Below are 20,797 nucleotides of genomic sequence, written 5' to 3'. Positions count from 1 at the left end.
GCTATTAACCTACAGATGCAGGCTACTGCATGGTTCATTGCAAGATTGGTCACACTGCTGGGCCAATGAAGTGTAGTGAGATTAGAAGGGACCACCCTTTTCTGGGGTAAGAGGGCAATCTGGTCTCCATGCTCATTGAATCCTGAGACTTCTTTGAATAGACTGTCAGTTCAATCTAAATTGTGCAAAATTATGCATGCACTTTTTAATGCAGGCTATTGTTCACTAAGCACTGAACCAAGATTTCTCAACCAATTTCCATTTGGTATGAGGTCACTGGAAACCCGAGTAATCATATATGGAAGACAAGAACAGCAGACTTAACCAATCTTTCTATATTGTACTTTCCTTAGAAATGTGCACCATGCTTTAATTGCAAGTCTCTCACTTTAAACCAATGGAGACATCCCTTCTAGGAATTTTTTTTTTAATTAAGGCTTATATTCATAAAGGAACAGGGTTGGAAAGTCAGCCAGTACTGCATAATCGATGTGATCCTACGGTTTGGATCCCAGAAGAGAGGATGTTACTGTAGAGGGTGTGTGCTTGTCATGTAGGTGTCAGTAGTACAAAAGGCCATATAATTTGTTAAAATCTATATGTGGAGAGGTGGCCTGGAAAACCATTAAGAAAAATGTCTGTCAGACTCTTTTGTAATGTGAAGTTAGAATATGTCATTTCTTTCAAAAATTTGAAAAGAACATTTATAGAAAATTTATTGAGACGTGAAGCAAAGAGTACTTTCACGGAGTTCTGAAGGAACATATGTATTAAAAGTCAGATTTGGCTAGAATGATGATGTTAGAAAATTATACAAGTGACAGCTTATCCCCAGCCAGGATTGGCTACACATGAGTGAGCTCTTCACCGGCGAGGGCTGATTTAGCATGCCGTATTCTGATCCCATAGACTCTGACAGTTTTGCTATGGTGAAAGGCACTTTACCAGTGTTATGACGCTGGAATTTTATCAGGGCTGGCTGTTTTCTTGCTTTTTCATCCGACGTGAATGATTACATGTTGGCAGAAGGATACACTGCCAGATTAGATCCACAGGACATTAAAACTGCTTTCTCATTCCCTTCCTTTCCAATTAAGTGGGTGAAAAAGGTAACTTTAGTATTTTACAGGACAGGGTAAAGGTGTTTCATCTAGGTGATGTCTGTATTATAAAAATAAAATAAAAATATAAATATGTAACACAAACCCAGTGCCTACTGTTACATAAAATATACAGCAGAAGCAAAATCCTTTCAGAAATATTGATGTTTCAAATAGGCTGTTATGATTTAATTATAAAACCTTTGAAAACAATCTTGAGATTAAGCTGAAGTAACCAGATTGCTCTTCCAAATTAAAAGGTAAGCGTGCAACATTCTGTAATTGGATACATTGATAGAAATGAAGATTACAATTTTACATTAAGAAATTCATCAAGGAGTTCTGAAACAGACTCTCTTATTATAGACCTTTAATATAAAAAATATTTCCTTCTTTATTAGATCCACCAGATTGCACAATAACATTTCAACACCCCATTAAAGTTGACTTTAGTAATTACAGACAGAAAATTCCTTGGAAGTAAAGAAGACCTTCTGATGCATAAAACTTCTGTGGTCAATTTGCAATGGAGCGTCTATGTAAACGACTCCACACAAAGAAGTGTATATTTTAGAAACCCATCTGTTATGCAACCAAGAGTTTAGGGGTTGTGGGTATGGGTGCGTATTGTGTATGCGGACAACCTTGTCAACATACACAGTGAGGATCTGCACATTCCTCCAAATTGCTTTTAAATTAATAAAAGAAAATGAAATCACCAGCAGTGTGTAGCAAAATGAGAGTCTTTCTTTTAATGACAAGATAAAATAAATGCCCATTGGAATGGAATATTCAAACAGTCCCAGAAACTATACAATGTAACTTGTGAGATCCAGCAAATATGATGTCATGTCAATGATTTGGTCAAGAATACCTGCCCTGGTCACTCTGCGGATGCTTCTGTCCACTTGTTCACACTGAGGACCAAAATATCCTTTTTTACAGAGGCACTTGTTCGGTCTGATGCAGACACCTCCATGACGACAGGCTGGCTCACATTTGGCTGGGAGAAAGAAAACAGCATCGTAGTCTCAATCTTTATGTCAAAAATGATACTATGTATGAAATCAATAAATATTTGACGGATAAGGAAAGGTAAGAAAAGCAAGAGGGAGATGTGAAAGATGACTACAGGCAGAAGGAAACTTTTTGGACATACAGCTTTTCGGAGCAAGAACCCAGCTGAAAATGAGAGACAGCTGGAGAGAAGCAGAGATCATGAGAAACTATCTCAATGATTGGCGGAACTGACTCTAACAGACTCCAATCCTTTCAAAACCTGTGCCTGCATTTCAACAGACAAGCTCCATGTTCCCTTTCCTCCAGGGTAGGGCCTCACCGAGGGTGAGGCCAGCTTGAGGAGGAGACCACTGGCTGGAGCGGGTCCAATGTGACACTGAAGAAAAAGGTCAGTTTGGGATTGGAGTTGGATGCAAGCTGAACCATCTGGTCTCCCTAGGGCCCCTGCTTCCCTTTGCTTTTGGGGGCATGCAGAACATGCTGCTGTCTGATTAAGCATGAAGCCCCTTCCAGGGCTGAGTGCAAGAGGCTGGCAGAGGGTGTTTTGAGCAATACTTTCAGGGCTATTTTACAGCACAATATCTCTTCATTAAAGAGGCAGGGAATGTAAAGATTTACTGCTAAAATAAGATGCACATTAATTTGGTATGTACATTAAGTGTCATTTTTTGATAAGTCTGGGGTGGGGCCATTATAAACACAATTGAATTCTTTGAATACATTTTCTTATACTTTGAGGGGTTGGGACCATTTTTGGATTTTCAAAACCACTATTCAAAAGTGTTCTGGTGCTGACCCTTGGAAAAGGAAGAAAAAGAAGAAAACAGTATTTTCCCTTTCAAATTTGTGGAAGATGCTCATATCCTCTGGGTATACAAAGAAAACTCTTGCTTGAGTCAAGAACGTCCCATGTTACCTTTATAGCGTTCTTTTGTTTCCTCTCGTGTATTGAAAATATTTAAATTTGATCAGAAGAAAGAAATTTTAATTGGAAAGATTAAAATATTTTACTGAAGTAAAAAGTTAATCAAAGAATGTCTGGTTTCATTTGATTACATTCTTTTATTAATATCTATTAAGATATGTGTAGCACCCCAGCACCCAAAATAGTCTGTTCTTCCTTAATTTAAGCATGATGCCACTCAGCGCTCAACAAGTATGTGCTACGGAGTTCTTTGAGGTGGCCTAGAGGTTAGGCAAAGAAGAAGGAATCCAACACAGTGCATGCTATCTGGAAGAAACAGAGAGAATAGCTATTGTCAGACACCAAAGGAAGGGGAGGGACGGAATAGTAAATATATGAATATTGTTATATTTGAATATTGATAGTTAATTTTCGATCAGCTGACAAAAAAGAGACAGACTGGGCCAATTCAGTGTGTGTGCTTGTTTTGAATAATGACTTAATTTCTGTTGAGTTCTAACTATGTCTGCCAGCTCCTAGGCAGCTACAGCACGGGATCAAATGACTGAAGCAATGTAACCTTACACTGCACTGTCTGTATCAGTTCAAGTGCTGATATTTTTGTTAGGCAATATGTAGATTAAACAAGTTATGGCTGTAATTTACTTGAAACAAATACATTTTTAGAATTTAAAGAATGAGTTAAGGATACTATTGAATATTAATTTTGAGTTTTGATTTTTAGTGGCAGGTGGTACTTTAACGTGTGAAACAGCAGAGCTCAAAACCGTTTCTGAGTAACAGATCTCTAAACGCTTGTTTTTGAACCTGTATTTTAACTGTATCTTAAACTCCAGGTTTCTAAATTTCTCCAACTTTCTTACCTCACACCAGTTAGAACTTAACATTGCACAAGACTGAGGAAATCTCACACGAGGGGCTAGAATAACCCTGAATGACTGGCCTTTGCTCCCGCTGAGCAGCTGCGCACCTCACTGATGGGTCACGGGGGGCTGGCAAGCAGAATTTAAAAGTCTCATAATATGCGTCTAGATAATTGCATTTTCCCCTTTTATTTAGTGACACCCGCTGAAAAGCCCTGTTTCTAGTGTGCCACAGCTAAAAAGCAAGCGGGAAAGCCAGAGGGCGTTTATGGGGTGTCTGGAAAGCGCCAGCCCTCGGTGAGGGGCTTGGCAGACAGTCACCGAAGGCAGCGCGGAGTCCCACGGAGACGACCGCGGCGAGCTGTCTGCTCTGTCCTTTCTGAAAGGGTTCAGACAGTGAAAGATCTTTATGCTTATGTGAACTTACATAAGCGAATGGCTTACATTAAAACAGGAACGATTTCATTCATAAATTCAGAAACGGATATCAACGTCAAGGGCTAAACACTCGCACGCTAGATGATTCTAGAAGAAACAAGGGATGCTAACGTCTCAAGTGTCCAAGGCCTATTCCATTTCCGGGTTTGGGGGACACAGTAGAGATGCTCACCGGTTCTGCAGAAGTCGCCCTCCCAGCCTGGGTTGCAGCAACACTTGCCGGTGGGGGTGTAGTAGCCATTCCGACAGAGCCGGGAGCACTCGGAGCTCAGGGTCTGCGCAGGCGCAATGGTAGTTTTGCAGTCCTCAGGCATTAAAGGTCTGCAACGTACAAGGGATGCCCGTTTACACTTTCATGTCAAGTGACTCAGTCAGTTCGCAACTTTGGAAGAACAGAAAGGTACATGCCAGTGAGGAGACAAATGTGAACTGTCCTAAGAGCTGAGCACCCTAAAAATTCACAGTGAAAAATAATCATTGAGTGTGTGGGTATTTTATATGTGGAAGCTAGAATTTCTAGCAACTGCATTGCTTATTTATTAATTTATTTTTTATTAGTTTATTTTTATTTTTATGAATGTTTTGCCTGCATGTAGGTAGGTGCACCGGAGTTGTGCAATGCCCTGGGAGGTCAGAACAGGGCATCACATCCTCTGGAACTGGAGCTACAGATGGTTGTTAGCCACTATGTGGGTGCTGGGAACTAGGAACCCAGGTCCTCTGCAAGAACAGCCAGGGCTCTTAACCACTCTCCAGTCCGCAGCAATTGCAATTTTAAGTATTCTTAAAATTAATTTTATTTTATTTGTGTGTGTGTTGTGTGTGTGTGTGTGTGATCTGTTTGTATAGGTGTGAGTGTATCGTGCTATGTTTGTGGAGGTCATAGGACAACCCTGTGGAGTCCCTGCTCTCCTTTCACTCTTACTTGGGTTCTGGAGATTGAACTCTGTTTGCTGGAAAGTGCTCTGTGCTCTGAGCCATCCTGCCATCCCTGAGAACTGTAATTTAAATAAAAAGGAATACATAATTTGAAGCGTCCCTCCACCCCCATATCTACAAAAACTTTTAGGGATAGTATGTGAGAATTTCTCTAGTTATTGGCCCAGTTGGCGGTTTCCCAGAACTGATGGCATTACTCATCATGAACACTAGCTGCCTAACAAGACTGAGTATAAATCTCTCCTGTCCTGTTGTCTTCTCTTTTTTGGTGGTGCTTGGGATCAAATCCAAGGCCTTTCACAAACTAGGCTCTACCAATAAGCTATGTACGAGCCCTTCTTTTTCCTGCCCTTCTCCCGCTGTCTCCCCTTTGGGGCAGGCAGGGGCTCACCGTGTAGCTCAGGATAGCCTCAGATTTGCTCTGTAGGCCAGGTTGGACTCCCACTGGCAGTCCTCTAGTTTTGACCTCCCAACTGCTGGAATTGCAGCTGCATGCCAACACAGCCAGCTCATTTTAGATTTCTTTTGAGATGCTGTTTTCAGATTCATTGTCCTTGAAAGGGTATCATACTATGTATGTGAAGGTGAATATTCACGCTAGTGAATCAAAATTTAAACTTTTCATGAAAACAAAAACAAGTAGAGTGGAGAGTTTATGAATCATCTATAAATCAGATTATTTTATTATTAAATGGAGAAAAAGAATGCTAGTAATAGCAAGCATAAATACCTTATTTGCAACATAAAACTGCATAGATTTGAATTGTTCTACAACTGCCATCATTTGTAGAGGAAACCAAGAAGCCTTGAAAGATTTTAATGATTTTTGAGTTTTTCTAATGCTGTCATTCAAACAAGATCAAGCTGGTATCATAGTCTCAAAGGCTTACAAGCTAATCTTTAGGGGGAAAGTATGCAGTGGTCCTTTCCAATACCTTCTGACAGTCTCTGTGTCTCTGCCACTATGTGGTGAAGACTTTCAACTAAGCAGTGTAAGCAAACATCACTAGTGAAGTCAGCTGCCTGCTTCCAAAGTGGCTGGGGTCCTTAGAACCATAACAAAGAAGGTAATCACAACAGCTAAATAACAGCCATTTCCCAAATATGCAAAGAATTAAGCTTTGGAGAGTCAGCTTTATTAAGACTGTGTCTCTGTGGTATTATGAACAGTAATAAAATGTAGGGACTTGACTGCAGGTCATTTCTACAATGATTCAAAACCATGGATTAAAAGCCAAAATACTAAGCATATAGCCATTTCTCTAGTTCCTCTTGCCAATAAAAGTCCTACTTTATGTTGAAAATACTGCTTTGCAACTAATGTCGCAATTCAGAAAGCTCCCTTAAACCTATTAAGCCTCTTATTTAAATCTGGGGATGGTCAACTTATGTGAAGGGTCCTTAAGGCATTCCACAGGCCGAGCACATTTCCATTCAGATGTTAACCAATATTTTCCATGTGTTCCTCAAGAAAATTAAGACATTTTCTTAGAAGCCTACTTTGGCTGACTCAAGGGAGTCTTCCTGGGAGGGGTAAGGTGGAGAAAATGTTCCATGTCCACTCCCTCCCAAAGTAAGGGCACTGTCTTCTAGATTGAAGATGAATACCCAAAGTCAGATCTGTTTCTGTCTTGTATAACATTTTTATATTATTTGTGAAGATGATGGCATTTCTGAGCACCAGAAAAGCAGGTTTTCAGTAACCATGAAGGTCATTGTTATTAAACGGAATGTATACAGTAGTAACATTCTCAAACTCCAGAAGGCCAAATATGTCCTCTTTGCTCTGTATTTCATCAAGACAAAAGACTATGCATCCCATGGAAGATCTTAATAAAAACCTATTGAGTGAACAAATAGATGACGTTGATAAGAATGTGGATGTTTAAAAGTGTGTTCCTCTTCCATGCTATTGAGTGGCGATCATAAGAATATATGGAATATGTAGGGAATAATATCATCAAAGTCAAATTGCTATACTTTCATCATAATCATAATGCGAAAAACACTTCCTGTATTTTTCTTGCCTAAATGAAATCTTACAAATTCTAGTGTATCACTAAGTTTATTTTAAATGATGCATTTTTCTCTTAGCTATAATTCTAGAACATAAACAAAGGGTAAGAAGCCAAGGTAACCATGACCTGAAGAGAGATACTGTTTTCTTCTCCAGATGAGAATTAAAGTCAATTCATTTACATTCATTTTTCTAGCAATATATTTTAAAACCTCTGACAAAGATTTTTGGGAAACGCAGGCATTCCCTCTATGTTAGTTCCCATGGTGCATTCTCCCAGTAAGAAAAGAACAGGATCCCTTTAAGCAGAGTGAGGAGGAGAGGGTCAAGGTAGGACATCTGAACTATTACTACTGCCATGTTGAAACAGATCATCTTAAGAACACATAAATACTACCCATATATACCGAGATGACAGCTAAGCAAAAATCTAGGGTATGTACCTGTGGTAGTTTAATTCGTTTCAATTCTTATTTTCATTGGGCTGGAAAAATGGAGTGTTTAGTGAATGAACTAATTAGAATCATTCAGATGGTTTTCTTCTTTTAAACAATCACATTTTAAGTGTTTGGTCCCTGAGTTCTACAGAACAGAATCAGCAGTAACTTTCAAAATAGAAAACTTGGCCAACAGGATGTTTGAGCTTGCAATAAAGAATATATTGAGTCTATGTGTTGACAGCTAACCCCACAGCCCTTAAACTTAATTTAAATCAGAAAAACATATTTCCTAATCTCCTCACATGACAAATAATGAAACACTGAGGGGCTAGTGGAGAAAATTGCCCAACATTCTTTAATATATAAAGCATTATTTTCAGAAAGTTAAGGCATTTTCTTAGAAGCCTACTTTGGCTGACTTTTTGTAGTGGTGTAAAGGTTTGGATACTTCTTCAAAATGAAGGGGGACAGTGGGAAGCATGGGTAATTTATAACACCCACCACCTGAATTGACTTTCTGTAAATAGGAAAGGCCGGCAGTGGATGTCCCTGGGTAGTGGGATTCTGGGTGGTTTTAATTTAATGAAACTTGATTGAATAAATGAACAAGTAACTCAATAAATGAGAAGTCCTCTGTCACTTTGTATAGAAGCATTGGGATGAATCCTGCCCTTCCATGGGAGCACTGAGGATATCTGTCTCTTTTCTATGTCACAAAAACTGATCTTTCTTAAATTTTTGTGACGTGTTCAAGTTCATTTTATTGTAAAACAAGGTATCGAGGTTATAAGAGGCTGACTCATTGGGGTTTTGGAAGACGGGATGCTTCTACAGCCTCTCTTAGCAACCTCTTGCTCCTTTACACATAGTCACTTTGGAACTCATGGAAAACTGTCTCCTAACAACTGTCACATTTACGAAACTATTTCTCCACCATCATTTCACATTCTCACAACAGGAGAAACCAGCAAGTTTAAATCCTCATTACTTGCAGTCTAGTCCCAGAGGAACCACAACTAGCAGGATTGTGGGTAAGGCCAGACCTGATGAATTCAAATCTGTCCCAAGTCCCAGGTGAGTCACATGCATATTCAGGTTCAAGAAGCACTGTTCTCAATTAAAGCCTTTTCCCAGACAGGAGAAACTCATGTGGCCAGTCCGTGGTGTGCTTACGACTTCTAACTACAGAAAGTGTCAGACTCTTGCAATTGGGCAGAACCCGTCCTCTGTACAGGAGGCAGCCTCCTTCCAACATCATAGCAGCTGTTCTGCTGCGAGCCGTGTGCTGCAGAGATCCACACTCATGACTTTTGTGGTCAGTACCCAACACTTTTACCCCCAAAGGAGTGGAAGAGTGGGAAACTTCTCCTGAGGGATTGAGTCTATTGTTTTCCACCTGTGTAAGTCAGGGCGGAGAAATGATCCTTGGTAAATTAGTTCCTGTGCTATCTTGTAAAGGGTTAATTTTAGCGCCTTTTTTCCCAGGTCAGTCCAGGGATTGATTTTTTTCTTCCTTATAATTTGTTCGCTGTATTTTTTTCTAGACTCTCAACATTTATGTCTCAGTGAACTCATGAGCAATAGTATTCCAAAGTCTGATGGACTGGCAATGTTATAGGACTACACACATACACTGTGTAGCAGATTTTGAAGCTGAACTCGACATTTTATACATTTAGTTTGGTTGTGGGGAATCTTACCCATGTGGAGCACAATTGTATTCCAGGTAGGACAGAAAAATAGAATCTCTTCCTGTGTGAGAGTGAAATAAATACCCATCTCACTGGAATTCTGCATCAGTGTAGCTAGTGAAATGCTTTTTCCTAACAGTGTTTTTCTGTTTGAAGCATAAGAAGATATTAAATGCTTTTTGAGTTCTGAATCTTTCATTCTTCAATTGATACTTCCTAAGTAATCCTCACATTGGATGGGGGGTGAGAGGGTTGATTTAAATTTAAGTATAACTATATTTTTATATATTATCCAATTACAATTCTTTGTACTGTGCTTTCTAGAATTATGATTTAGGGTGTTCAAAGCCAATGTTCTTTGTTATTTCTGAACTGTGTCTAGAAATTTCAGTTCTGAAACATGCTTAACAAAATGGGGCTTGGTCAGGTTGTCTACTCTGACCAACATTACCTTCATTTTGATGATTTCTGGGGTCTAAAGCTTCTCTCTCTCACAAGTTGGGCTCATCTGCTTGCTAAGAGGGCTGAGTAGCTTTAACACAAGGGCAGTTTGAATGGTATTGGCGCAGAGCTCAAAGGAGGAAGAGGCAGGAGGGACTTGGTGAGCAGAGCCAGCGATTTGGCTACCTTGGGCTAATAAGAGTCTCAGAATTTTCACAAATAACTGCTTAATTTTGTACTGTGGTTAAAAATGAAGCCATCATAAAAGCAAATTATAAAGCTACTTAGATTTTTGTCAGGAGCTTTTATGTTTGTCTTTATCCTCATGACTCAGGTCTAGCTTCAATTTTCTCAAATTTAAGAGATTAGGAAGTGCAGGAAGGACTAGAAAGCTTTATACAGCAAACCACAGATTCGGAGACTCTTTCCTACCCCAGCGTTCTTCCCACTTACCTGGCCCTCTTACTTTAAGAAAAAAGTAGCAAGAGCTCCACATTCCAGGCACGATTGATGTGATGGTCAGTCACCACTCCAACCCACAAATAACTAAATGGCATGTGGCTCTCTTAATTCAACTTTATCAGCTTAAATCAACTTATCTATTTCCATGGGAAAATCAGGACATGAAAAGATTTCTTAACCTCAGTGACGTAGTTAAGAAAACTGAATGATAATATCATTTGCTTTTACATACAAAGACAAGGCCCAGCTCATCAAATTACCTTAGCTGTTGCAACCACCTAGCTGAAACCGATAATTATAATTGTTAGTGGGGAGTATTCAAAAAGACATTTTTAACTTAATTCAAACTATATATGCCCGAAAATCTTGTATTCTGTGAAATTGCATATTCATAGTAACAGACTTGTTATGGCTTACAAGGTTGTATCCTCCCAAATTTGTACATCAAGTGCCTAATCTCCAGTGTGGTAGGTGTGGGGCCTTTGGGAGGTGATCAGGCTTAGATGACATCATGAGGCTAGAGGCTTCATGACAGGGTAGGTATCCTTAGGAAAAGTTTAGAGACCTCCCACTCCCTTTCCCCACCCACCGTGTGGGGATGTTGAAATGGCAGCCGTGTGTGGGAGGGGAAGAGAGCCTTCCTCACCACACTGGGACACAATCTTGGATTTCCCAACCTCTGGCGCTATGTTAAATCTCTGTCAGTTAAGCCACCGATGTATTTTATACAGTATCTCATGATGACCAAGACAAGGGAAATACCCGCTTGGAACTGACCCCTCAGGTTCGTGCAACGTTGTGACTGAAACACTCACAAGACAGAAAGTTGGTTGGTACCTTGTAGAGTTTTGAAAACCCAAGTAGCAGCTCGACAGTGGCTGAAAGCTGCCTTGGGAACGACGAGAAACACACTGAACTAAAGTGGAATGGATGTGGAACTCTGAGCTAGGAGCAAATACAAACCGGACGGCCATACCAGACCAGAGTCCTCCACAGGGGTGGGAAACCCAGTGTGGGTTCTTAATCTTTATCTCATCACTCAGGCAGTATCGGACGACATATTGCTTTACAATAAAAATGTAAGATATTCAGGAAATTAAAAAAAACATTTGTTTATTTATTTTTATGTGTATGAGTGTTTTGCCTGTATGTATGTAAGTGCACTTGTGTGTACACTACCCACAGACACCAGAAGGGGGAATCAGATCCCTTGAAAATGGTGTTATAGATGGTTAGCTGCCATGTGGGTGCTGGGAATTGAACCTGGGTCCTCTGCAAGAGTGTTCAGTGCTCTTAACCACTGAGCCCCAGGAGATTTAATACCATCAGATTTCTAGCACTGAGCCAGAGGGAGCTGGTGGGGGAGGGGTAGACATGGGAATTAAAAAAAAATGCCTTTAAGAGTTCTAGACTCTTAAGAAATGAATCTTATTTTTAAGGACATATTTTTCATTATATTCATCATTTTATATATCTTTAAACACATACCATTTGTAGGTGGTAATCAAGTTTTCATGGTAGCCTATATAGTTACTATAAGGGATAATAGTCCAACATTCAAAATTGATAGATTAAGAAAGACTATAATTAGAATAAAATGGGAAATTCCTTTAAATGCTGTGGTCATATGTCATATTGCTAGGAACAAGGAAATACACATAAAATTACTTATATATGTTCTCACTGTAAAATAATGAGTATGTGAGCAGATATGTTAATTGGCTTGACTTAATCATCTTAAGATCATACATGATTACTAAACATGATGTTCCCTTACTCTTACAGCTTTTTGTTACCTAAGATTAAGTGGCACAAAAATATTAAATGGAAAATTCCAGAAATGAACAATTAATATGCTTTAAAATAACTTAGAGTACTTTGCTGTATCTTTTCTACTTTACTATTAGTTGTTGCTGTTAATCTCTCTGTGTTTAATTTATAATCACACGTATATGTTAGGGAAAAAAGTATGCATATATGCAGTTTCAGGCTCCAATGAGAGTCTTGGAACAAATTCCCCAAGGAAAAAGTTGTGTGTGTGGGAGGAAGGGCTATACACTGTAAATATCTACAACACTGGTTGGCCAATTAATTATACCTAAACAAATCCTGAGGAAACACAATTTAGAGTCATTGTGATGGCCACAGGAAATCACTGAAGAGCTTCAAGGGGGAAAGAAAAAGACTTAGCTTAACATTTTGTAAACATAAATCCATTAACATTTTGAATAAAGGCATGATTTTTTAATTTTTAAATTTTATTTATTATTTTTATTTTATGTGTATGTGTGTATTGCCTGCATGTAGGTAAGTGCACCTGTGTCATGTAATGCCTGTGGAGGTCAGAAGAGGCTGTCAGATCCCCTGGAACTGGAGTTACGGACAGTTGTTAGCTGCCATGTTGGTGCTGGGATTCGAACCTGGGTCTTCTGCAAGAATAGCCAGTGTTCTTAACCGCTGAGCCATCTCTCCAGCCCCAGGCATGATTATTTTAAAAAATAAGGGACAAAACTCTTTTTCAAGTAATATGGTCATATTCATTTTTCATAGCTTAGTTGATATTTCCTATTTATTTTTACGTTGGTAATGGCTCTGTGTAATACTACAGGAATTACCTGAGTGTATTTAAGTATGCCTGTAATACAAGCATAGACACATACGCAAATCTTGCTAAAGTATGAGTGAAATTCTAGTTCTATCAAAAGCATTACAATGTATTATGTACATATGACCATCCATTTACTATAGGTTTGACCTTGATCTTGCCTAATTCTTTTATGAAACATCTTTAAACTTTCAGATGTTCTGTAGCAGTTTAGGAAAGATTTGTCAGTTTAAAAAGACTTCTTAAAAACCACATATGAAATGTAGTCTATGAAACAAGAGCAGGCAGATAAGTGTACTTACTTTTTTTTGTTATTGGATATGAATAATAATAATAATAGTAATAGCAAAATGTGGAAAATGCTTGCCTGTCTTTTAGAGTTCAAACACACCATGCTGAATGGATTTTTATAAGGCATATACTTGCTCATGACCTCTAGTGTTAAGAAATTCTGCCTGTTTGAAAGCTAGTCCCTTGCGGAGCCTGCATCCCTGTTAATAGCTAGAAGGTCAATCGAGCCGCTAAACAGTTTGTATTACTGTCAGGGTGGCCGTGAAAACACCACCTGCTACAAGAAGACTTGGCAGCTGGGTCAACAGGCACTGTGGGAATTTATCAACTGAGGGGGGCCACTTGCATAAAACTTTGACTGATGAATTGGGGCTCTCGACTGGCTCATTGGGCGAAAGCTGCTCTATTATGTATGACTTTCTTCAGGAGGACAGAGCTGCCCGCAGGCTCTGAGACACATGTGAAGGATAAACAGGACTGGTTTTCCCTTATGAAGTGATTAAAAAGAAATACTACTCTTTACCATCCTGCATAATAAGAACTAAGACGAATTATTAAGAAAAAACTAAACAAAGGGCAGTAAGTGGCATCTTGTGGAGCTGGGGAGGTGGCGGGAGGGTGGGTTTTGAAGTTACTCTCAGAAGTTGGGGACATAGCCTTTCTGAAGAATAGCCTTAGAGCTTGGAATTTGCATTGTTAATTTATAGACCTCTTAACGGAATGGACTGTGACTTGGTTGGGTGAGGGATACATAAGCAACAAGCAGAAATCTAGGAAGACTGGGTTCACAGGAAGTAAATCAACATCATGAGGAATAGCTCTGCTTTACAAAGTCCTGGAGCATTAGCCCTGGGAACATGTCAGAGCCCAAACAAAGGCATTTGGTTAGAGTTCATCTGAAACAAAATTAAAGTGTCTTCTATCATTACTGACAGGGAAAAAAAAAATTGTGCTCTATGGAGAGAAAGCTTGGAAGTCACAACAACTGTGTCAGAACTTTTCAATTTCTACCCCTTTCCAGGAATATTTGATCCTAAATCTTAAAAAAAAAAGAACATGTATGTGTGTGTGTGTGTGTGTGTGTGTGTGTGTGTGTGTGTGTGTGTGTGATGGGTAGGTGAATATGTGTCATGGCCCATGTGTGGAGGTCAGGGGACAGCTTCATGGAGTCAGTTCTCTTCTTCCACCTTTATTTGGGTCCTGGGGATCGAATTCAGATTGCCAGGCTTGGTTGCATATGTGTGCCTTTACATGCTGAGCCATCTCACTCCCCCTTAAACATTTGATTAATTCTGAAAGATTTAGTAAAAAGCAAGAATAGAAGCAATGATTTGACTACCTCACAGTAGGTATTGAGAGCTCTTCAAGGTCTCTGTATATTTGTGTCTTAATTTTGGGAAGTAAAAGAAGCTCAAAAGTTGAGAAATCACTTGAACATAATTCTGGAATGTAAGAAATGAGTTCCAACAAAGTTAGAGGATATAATATGCTTTAAATATAATATCAAACTCCCCTCAGAGTCCAGAGAAAACAAGGCAGGAGAGAACAATCAAGTATGAATTTCTGATGGTTCAAGGGGAACAGCATATGAAAATAACGTGCCGCCCAACACCAGGACGACAAAGAAACAAGACCCGAAAGTGGGCCACTAGGACAGACTGCGTCCTCCTTTCCAACTAACTTTAGAAGGCATCACTGAGTGAAAGGAGACTCACTGCTCAGTGTACCTACACCTGCCATCTGGGACGATGGCACCTCTGGGGGCAGACCAGGACTTACTGAATACGAGTACCAAAGTACCAGAGAATTTTGGAATCCAAAGTTGGCTAAGTCAACTGCGTGACTGCTGTTGACTTGATTTTAACTCCATTCTAACATGGGAGGCAACTTTTCCATCCCTGAAGATGTCCCTGAAGTTTGTTCAGAGTTTTGATATAAGGCAAATTTATTCCTGTATGGCCTTCCCAGACAGGGTTTTTCCCTAAATAACGTATAATCGGACTATGTTGGAAGTTTCATTATAAAGTGATGGGGAAATATGGGAGGTGTTGGAAGGGAGAGAGTGGGCGTGGATTTGATCAAAACACCTTATATGCATGTATGAAATTCTCAATAAAGTTTTTTTTTTAAAGTTAAAAAAAATAATGACCAGTGGGAGAGGAGAAGAGGGACAAAGGAGGGTAATGGAGGGGGGTAAATATGAGCAAAATACAATGATACATATGTATAAAATGTCATAAGAAACCACATTATTTTATACACTAAGTTAAAAATTAATTTAAAAAGTTAATGACCCTTGATTTTCCTAACAGTCTCTCTCATTCCCTTTTTCTGAGGAGGTTGCTCCACAGTAAATAACTTTAAACTTATGTGAATAGTTATACAATATATAGTCTTAGACCAAATTATCCTTACAGATCGAAGTGGGAACACGGGAACCTCATGGTTTTTTGCCAGAATTACTTAAGAGACATTACATTTGATTTCTAAATTCATTGTGTATATATGTGTGTTGTGTGTGTGTGTGTGTGTGTGTACAAACATGTGAGTGCATATGCATGTGTGTATGTATAAAGGAAAACAGAAAACGTAAATACTATGGTAAGAATATAACTTCTATGATGCCTTGTATAGAAATGTAACAAATTATAATTTATTATTTTTCTCTTCCAGGGCATAACTCAATTGACATTTGAAAGTTATTCTGAAAATATTACTCTAACAATTCTAGGGGTTTCTCTATAAGAACAGAGTGAAGTGTTTGGTTTGAGTTAGATTTTGACATAACAAGAAATATCCATATATACCTATAATAGATATATATGTGTATTTTATTTGATGAGGTTATTTCTTTTAATTCAGCCTCCAAAGTTTTAGAAAAGCCGTTCTGCTCTGGCTGACATCTTGAGCAGTCACTCCTGTGCTAGCAATTAACTTGTGTTTTCAAAATAATCCTGTTCATACACTGAAGTGTCTGCCTACATAGAACTTCAGCTCCTCTAGGGGAAAACACTATAATAATAAATGCTGGCATGCAAATGGAAACAGCACAAGGCTCACAACAAATGCTTATGAAAACATTGGTTTTCTTATAGTCAATTTAATTTTGAAATGTATGCCTGTGCTTGTGCAGGAGAAAGAACGGTGTAGTTGGGACGTCCTTACTTCTCCCACCCCCTGAAAAGCAAACACAGATCTTAACCCTGGCCCCACACATGACATGACTCACCAGAAACAGGCCCCATAATGAGAAGTCAGGCCTTCAGGTATGTCACTCAGAGACCACCCTATGAGAAGGGGCCCTAGGATCACAAAGCCAAGGTCACTTACTGCAACCTTGGTAATTAGACACTAATAATGAATTGAAGGTGTAAAATTCACCTCTGCTCACCAACAGACTAAACAACCCAGATCAAGACAGAAAGATTTTTTTTTTTTTTGCTGTTGCGAGGAGAGAGAATTCATTACAATACTACAGGGAAGCTCAAAAGAGCTTATCAACCCTGACAACATAATGGAGCAACACTGACGATGTTTGAACCTAATTGTCTGAGATCTGGGTGAAACCCCAACCTCTCATGACGGGGTCATTAGAATGTTCCATATTAAGAGTTAGTTAACATCAGTTTGGTTTGCTTCATAAAGGTGCCAATTTCAAGTCCCCTAAGAGTCTGTCGTATTTTCTTTCATGTCGTCCCTTTTCTCGAGGAGAATGCCGGATTCACACTAACAGGAAAACCTCATTGCAGGGCGACAAACACTTCTCTTGCTGTGAAGGAGGAAGCGTCCTTCCATAGGGAGGGGATGCTCTAAGTGTGGCAGGTGACACTGCCCAGAGATCACTTCACATCCATTGTCCTTTCAGTGTGTGGTGGCCAATGCCAAGCTGTACTTTTCTTAGGAAAGAAAATGTTGTCTGGTCTGTAAAACGTCCCCAGTTCAGGAAAACATATAATCGACAACTTACAAACAGCACATTGAAAATTGAACTACATCAGTGCCTTGGTTAACTTTTCAGATCACTAGAATTTATTCTTTTGAAAGAGATTTCAAATTCAAAGAAGTTAATGTAGAAGGAATTTAAAGGTTTCCTGCCTGGTGTTCGTGGGTAAAGAGTACCAAGTGCTATTGTTCAGTGACACCTGGCCAGTCCAGAGGATGGCTGGATTATGTTTTGGTTAGTTGCTTCTAGTCATATGATTAACATCCATATGATGGCATGTAATTTTAGCAGCTTCTGATAGTTCAGATCTCATACTGGACTGTCACAACTGATGAATGATGCTTCAGGATGACGGAAGCCAGTGCTGAGATAGGTGGACGGGGACGGAGTGGCAACAGAAAAAATACACTTTTTTTGTGTGTGTTATGTGTGTGCTGTGTGCATGCATGCCCACATGTGTGGGCACATGCATACATGTGTGTATGCATGCATGTGTGTGTACATGCTTGCATGTGTGGGCACATGTGTGTGTTCGCATGTGCATATCTGTCCATGTGTGTGAGGCCAGAGGCCGACACTGCATGTTTTCCTTGATTGCTTTTCATGTTGTTTGCCAACGCAGGGTCTCTTGCTGAGTTGGGAACTATTTGGTTAATCTAGCTGGGCAGTTTGCCCTCAGGATCTCATGACAGGGTTTGAATGAGACATGTCCCCCATAGTCTCATGGTGCCCGGTTGGTGGCACTATTTGGGCAGGTTATGCAGCCTTTAGAAGTACAGTCTTGCTGGAGGAAGCATGTCACTAGGGGCAGGATTTGACAATTTATGGCCTCTACCCTCTTCCAGTTTGCTCTCTGCTTCCTGTGTGCGGATGGAGGCGTGATCTCTCAGCTTCCTGCTCCAGCTGCTGTCATGCCTCCCTCACCATCATGAACTCTCCCTCTGGAACCACAAGCTAAAATAAGCTGTTTCTTCTATAAGTCATTTGGTCATGGTATTTTAGTAGAGCAGTAAAAGGTAACTGATAGACCCTGTCTCTGCCTCCCAGGTATTGGGGTATAAGGCACCATGCCTTCTGGGCATTTACGTGGGCTCTAAGGATCTGAACTCTGTTCCTCATGCTTGCTCAGCAAACATTTTATCCATTCAGTCATCAAAATATATTCTTAAAAAAATCTCATTTTTATGTGTACGAGTGTATTGCCTGCATGTATGTAAGTGCATCCCTGTTGTGTACTGCCCATGGAGGTCAGGAGAGGGTGCTGAATTCTCCTGGAACCGGAGTTGTGGACAGTTGTTAGCCACCATGTGGGTGCTGGGAATTGAACCCAGATCCTCTGCCAGAGCAACCAGTGCTCTTAAGCCATGAGCCATCTCTCCAGCCCAGCCAGTGCTGAGATAGGTGGACGGGGACGGAGTGGCAACAGAAAAAATACATGAAACCAAAATATATTCTCTAAAAGATAAAAACCTTCAACTCTTCCTTTTGCTGAGACAAATAATAAAACACTCCCTCAGTGTTCGTTTGCTTGGCCACGCAGTCTTTGTGAGTGCTGTGAGCTTCCAGATGGCTTTGAAATGAGGCTCGGATGTTGAACTGTTAAAATATCTTATCTTGCTTAACTAGCAAGAATCATACTGAGTGGGATCTATTAGCACCTTTCTTGTTTTCTCAAAAATAAAGTTTTTTTTTTTTAATTGCTTTTCCAACACTAGAACTGAATGCAGCCACTGCCTCACACATTGGGGTCCTCACCTGACCTTTAACTGAGAACTGTGGTTCCACAAATCCAACCCTGCTCTGGAGAATGACATGAATAAACTTTTTAAGTCCTGCAAGGTCAAGCGGCACAAGGGAAGGGTGCGAGCGATCACCTCAGCTCATTGCAGATTGTCTCTTCTACAGCGCCTCTGAATGAAGTAAAACCACTTGAAGAGTATTAGGTTGGCTCAAGGGGTAAAAGAAATCTTACCTTTTCGGATCTATGATCTTGTAGAGTTTTCCATTGTGAGTCTGAGTCATACTCTTACTGCTGGATAAAATGTAAACTTCACCTGTTGAAAAGAAATAACAAGAAACGAATTCACAGCATGATGCCACTGGCAAGCAGATACTATGGATTTCCATCCACCCCCAGGAAGATCGTCTGCCTAAAGTTAGCACCTCACAAGGTCACCTTTGCAGTCCGTCTAGATTCCATTTACTACTTCTCCGTCCCCTCCTTACTCCTGTGCAGGACAATACTACGCCTCACCTGGATCAAGTCCAATAGCCTCCTCCCAAGCTCCCCGTCTCTTCTGACCCTCTCTTGGATCATGGCCAACAGCCTTTTCCCTGAGCTCCCAGTTTCTGCTTCTGCTCTGTGTTTATTCTCAATATTCTTGCCCCAGTGATTCTTTCAAAAGAATTGGGTGGTATAAGCTAGGTCAAGCCAGGGGTTAAGACTACTGGCTGCTCTTGCAGAAGATATGGGGTTTGGTTCCCAGAACCCACATGGCAGCTAACAACTGTCCATGATTCCAGTTCCAGGGGAATATGACGTTCTTGTCTGACCTCTGCAGGCACTGCATGACATGGGTGTAATACACTACACACATAAAATAAAAATAACAAACAAATATTTTTTTTAAAGTTAGGTCAAGCAAAAATTTCTGGGTTAAGCCTCCTGGATGTTTCTCCCCTCCCTCCCTCCCTCCCTCCCTCCCTCTTTGCCTGTCCCTGTCCCTTCCTTTTTTCCTTTCTTTTCTCCCTTCATTCTCTCCTTTCTTCCCCCACTTCTCCCTCTTCTTGCGACAATGAGGATCAAACTCAGAGCCTCATGTATTCTAGCCAAGCACCCAACCATTGAGGCACCCCAGGAGCTTAGCTATTTTCAAAATCAAAGTCTGCTAATGACATTTAAATTATATTATAGAGGATATGAGTAAGAAAGGGGTGTTTTTCTAATTCCTTTGAGTGGTGCATAAGAATGTCAAAGAAAAATGAAATATAAAACACTTTCACTCTGGAGCAAGAGCAGATGACTCTCTTCTTTAAATCATTGTATCTCTACCTGTCAAATGTGTCCTATGTATTTGGGGAGCCTTATCTGGGTCCCTCATCAATCTAAGTGAATGGCATGGAACTATTTCTGGTGGATTCCCTACTTAATGTGAAAAGAAAATAAACCTGGGCTGCTTTTTATAGAGAGAACATTCAGATTTATGCGAAAAACATATATTTTTTTCTAACACCTTAAAATTCATCTCTGAGACTGAAGATTCCTAATGCCCATGGTTTGTTACAATATAGTCCATTTACGCATCACAAAAGCTACATCGAATTCTGTAATTTAAAATAGTAGCACAATTTCAGCATTTCTGATTAATTACATTCCAGTGTCAACTTTTTTGCTCATTGAGCTCCATATACTTTGAGAAACATGTCAAAATCTTACTCTGTAGATTGTCAGTAAGATTTACCACTCAGATTACCATGGGCACATTTTATTCCTCAATGTACACAATAAATAAATAAATAAATAAATAAAAAGATGAACAAAAAAAGAAAGTGGATTTCAGATTCTACCATTTTAAAATTTATTTCAAGAGATACGGAAGTGGAACAGTTTTTAGATATGAAA

At 39.8% G+C, this 20,797-nt stretch overlaps 1 protein-coding gene across 1 annotated transcript in view; it reads right to left on the bottom strand.

Moving 5' to 3' along the window:
• Window positions 1-1,849: 1,849 nt before the first annotated feature.
• Hhip (hedgehog interacting protein) overlaps window positions 1,850-20,797 on the bottom strand; it is a 93,449-nt gene continuing 74,501 nt past the window's right edge. Inside the window, exons 11-13 of the mRNA XM_008848050.2 lie at window positions 19,148-19,229; window positions 4,519-4,667; window positions 1,850-2,103 (exon numbers count right to left, since the gene is read on the bottom strand). Of these exons, the coding sequence (XP_008846272.1) occupies window positions 1,910-2,103; window positions 4,519-4,667; window positions 19,148-19,229 (425 nt within the window). The 3' untranslated portion in view covers window positions 1,850-1,909. The remainder of the gene's footprint in view (window positions 2,104-4,518; window positions 4,668-19,147; window positions 19,230-20,797) is intronic.

Source organism: Nannospalax galili, unplaced genomic scaffold (genome assembly GCF_000622305.1).
Source record: "Nannospalax galili isolate Female #2095 unplaced genomic scaffold, S.galili_v1.0 scaffold423, whole genome shotgun sequence".
Classification (NCBI taxonomy): Eukaryota; Metazoa; Chordata; class Mammalia; order Rodentia; family Spalacidae; genus Nannospalax; species Nannospalax galili.
The sequence above is the reverse complement of the archived record's forward strand: the minus strand, read 5'-3'. Positions and strand labels throughout refer to the sequence as shown.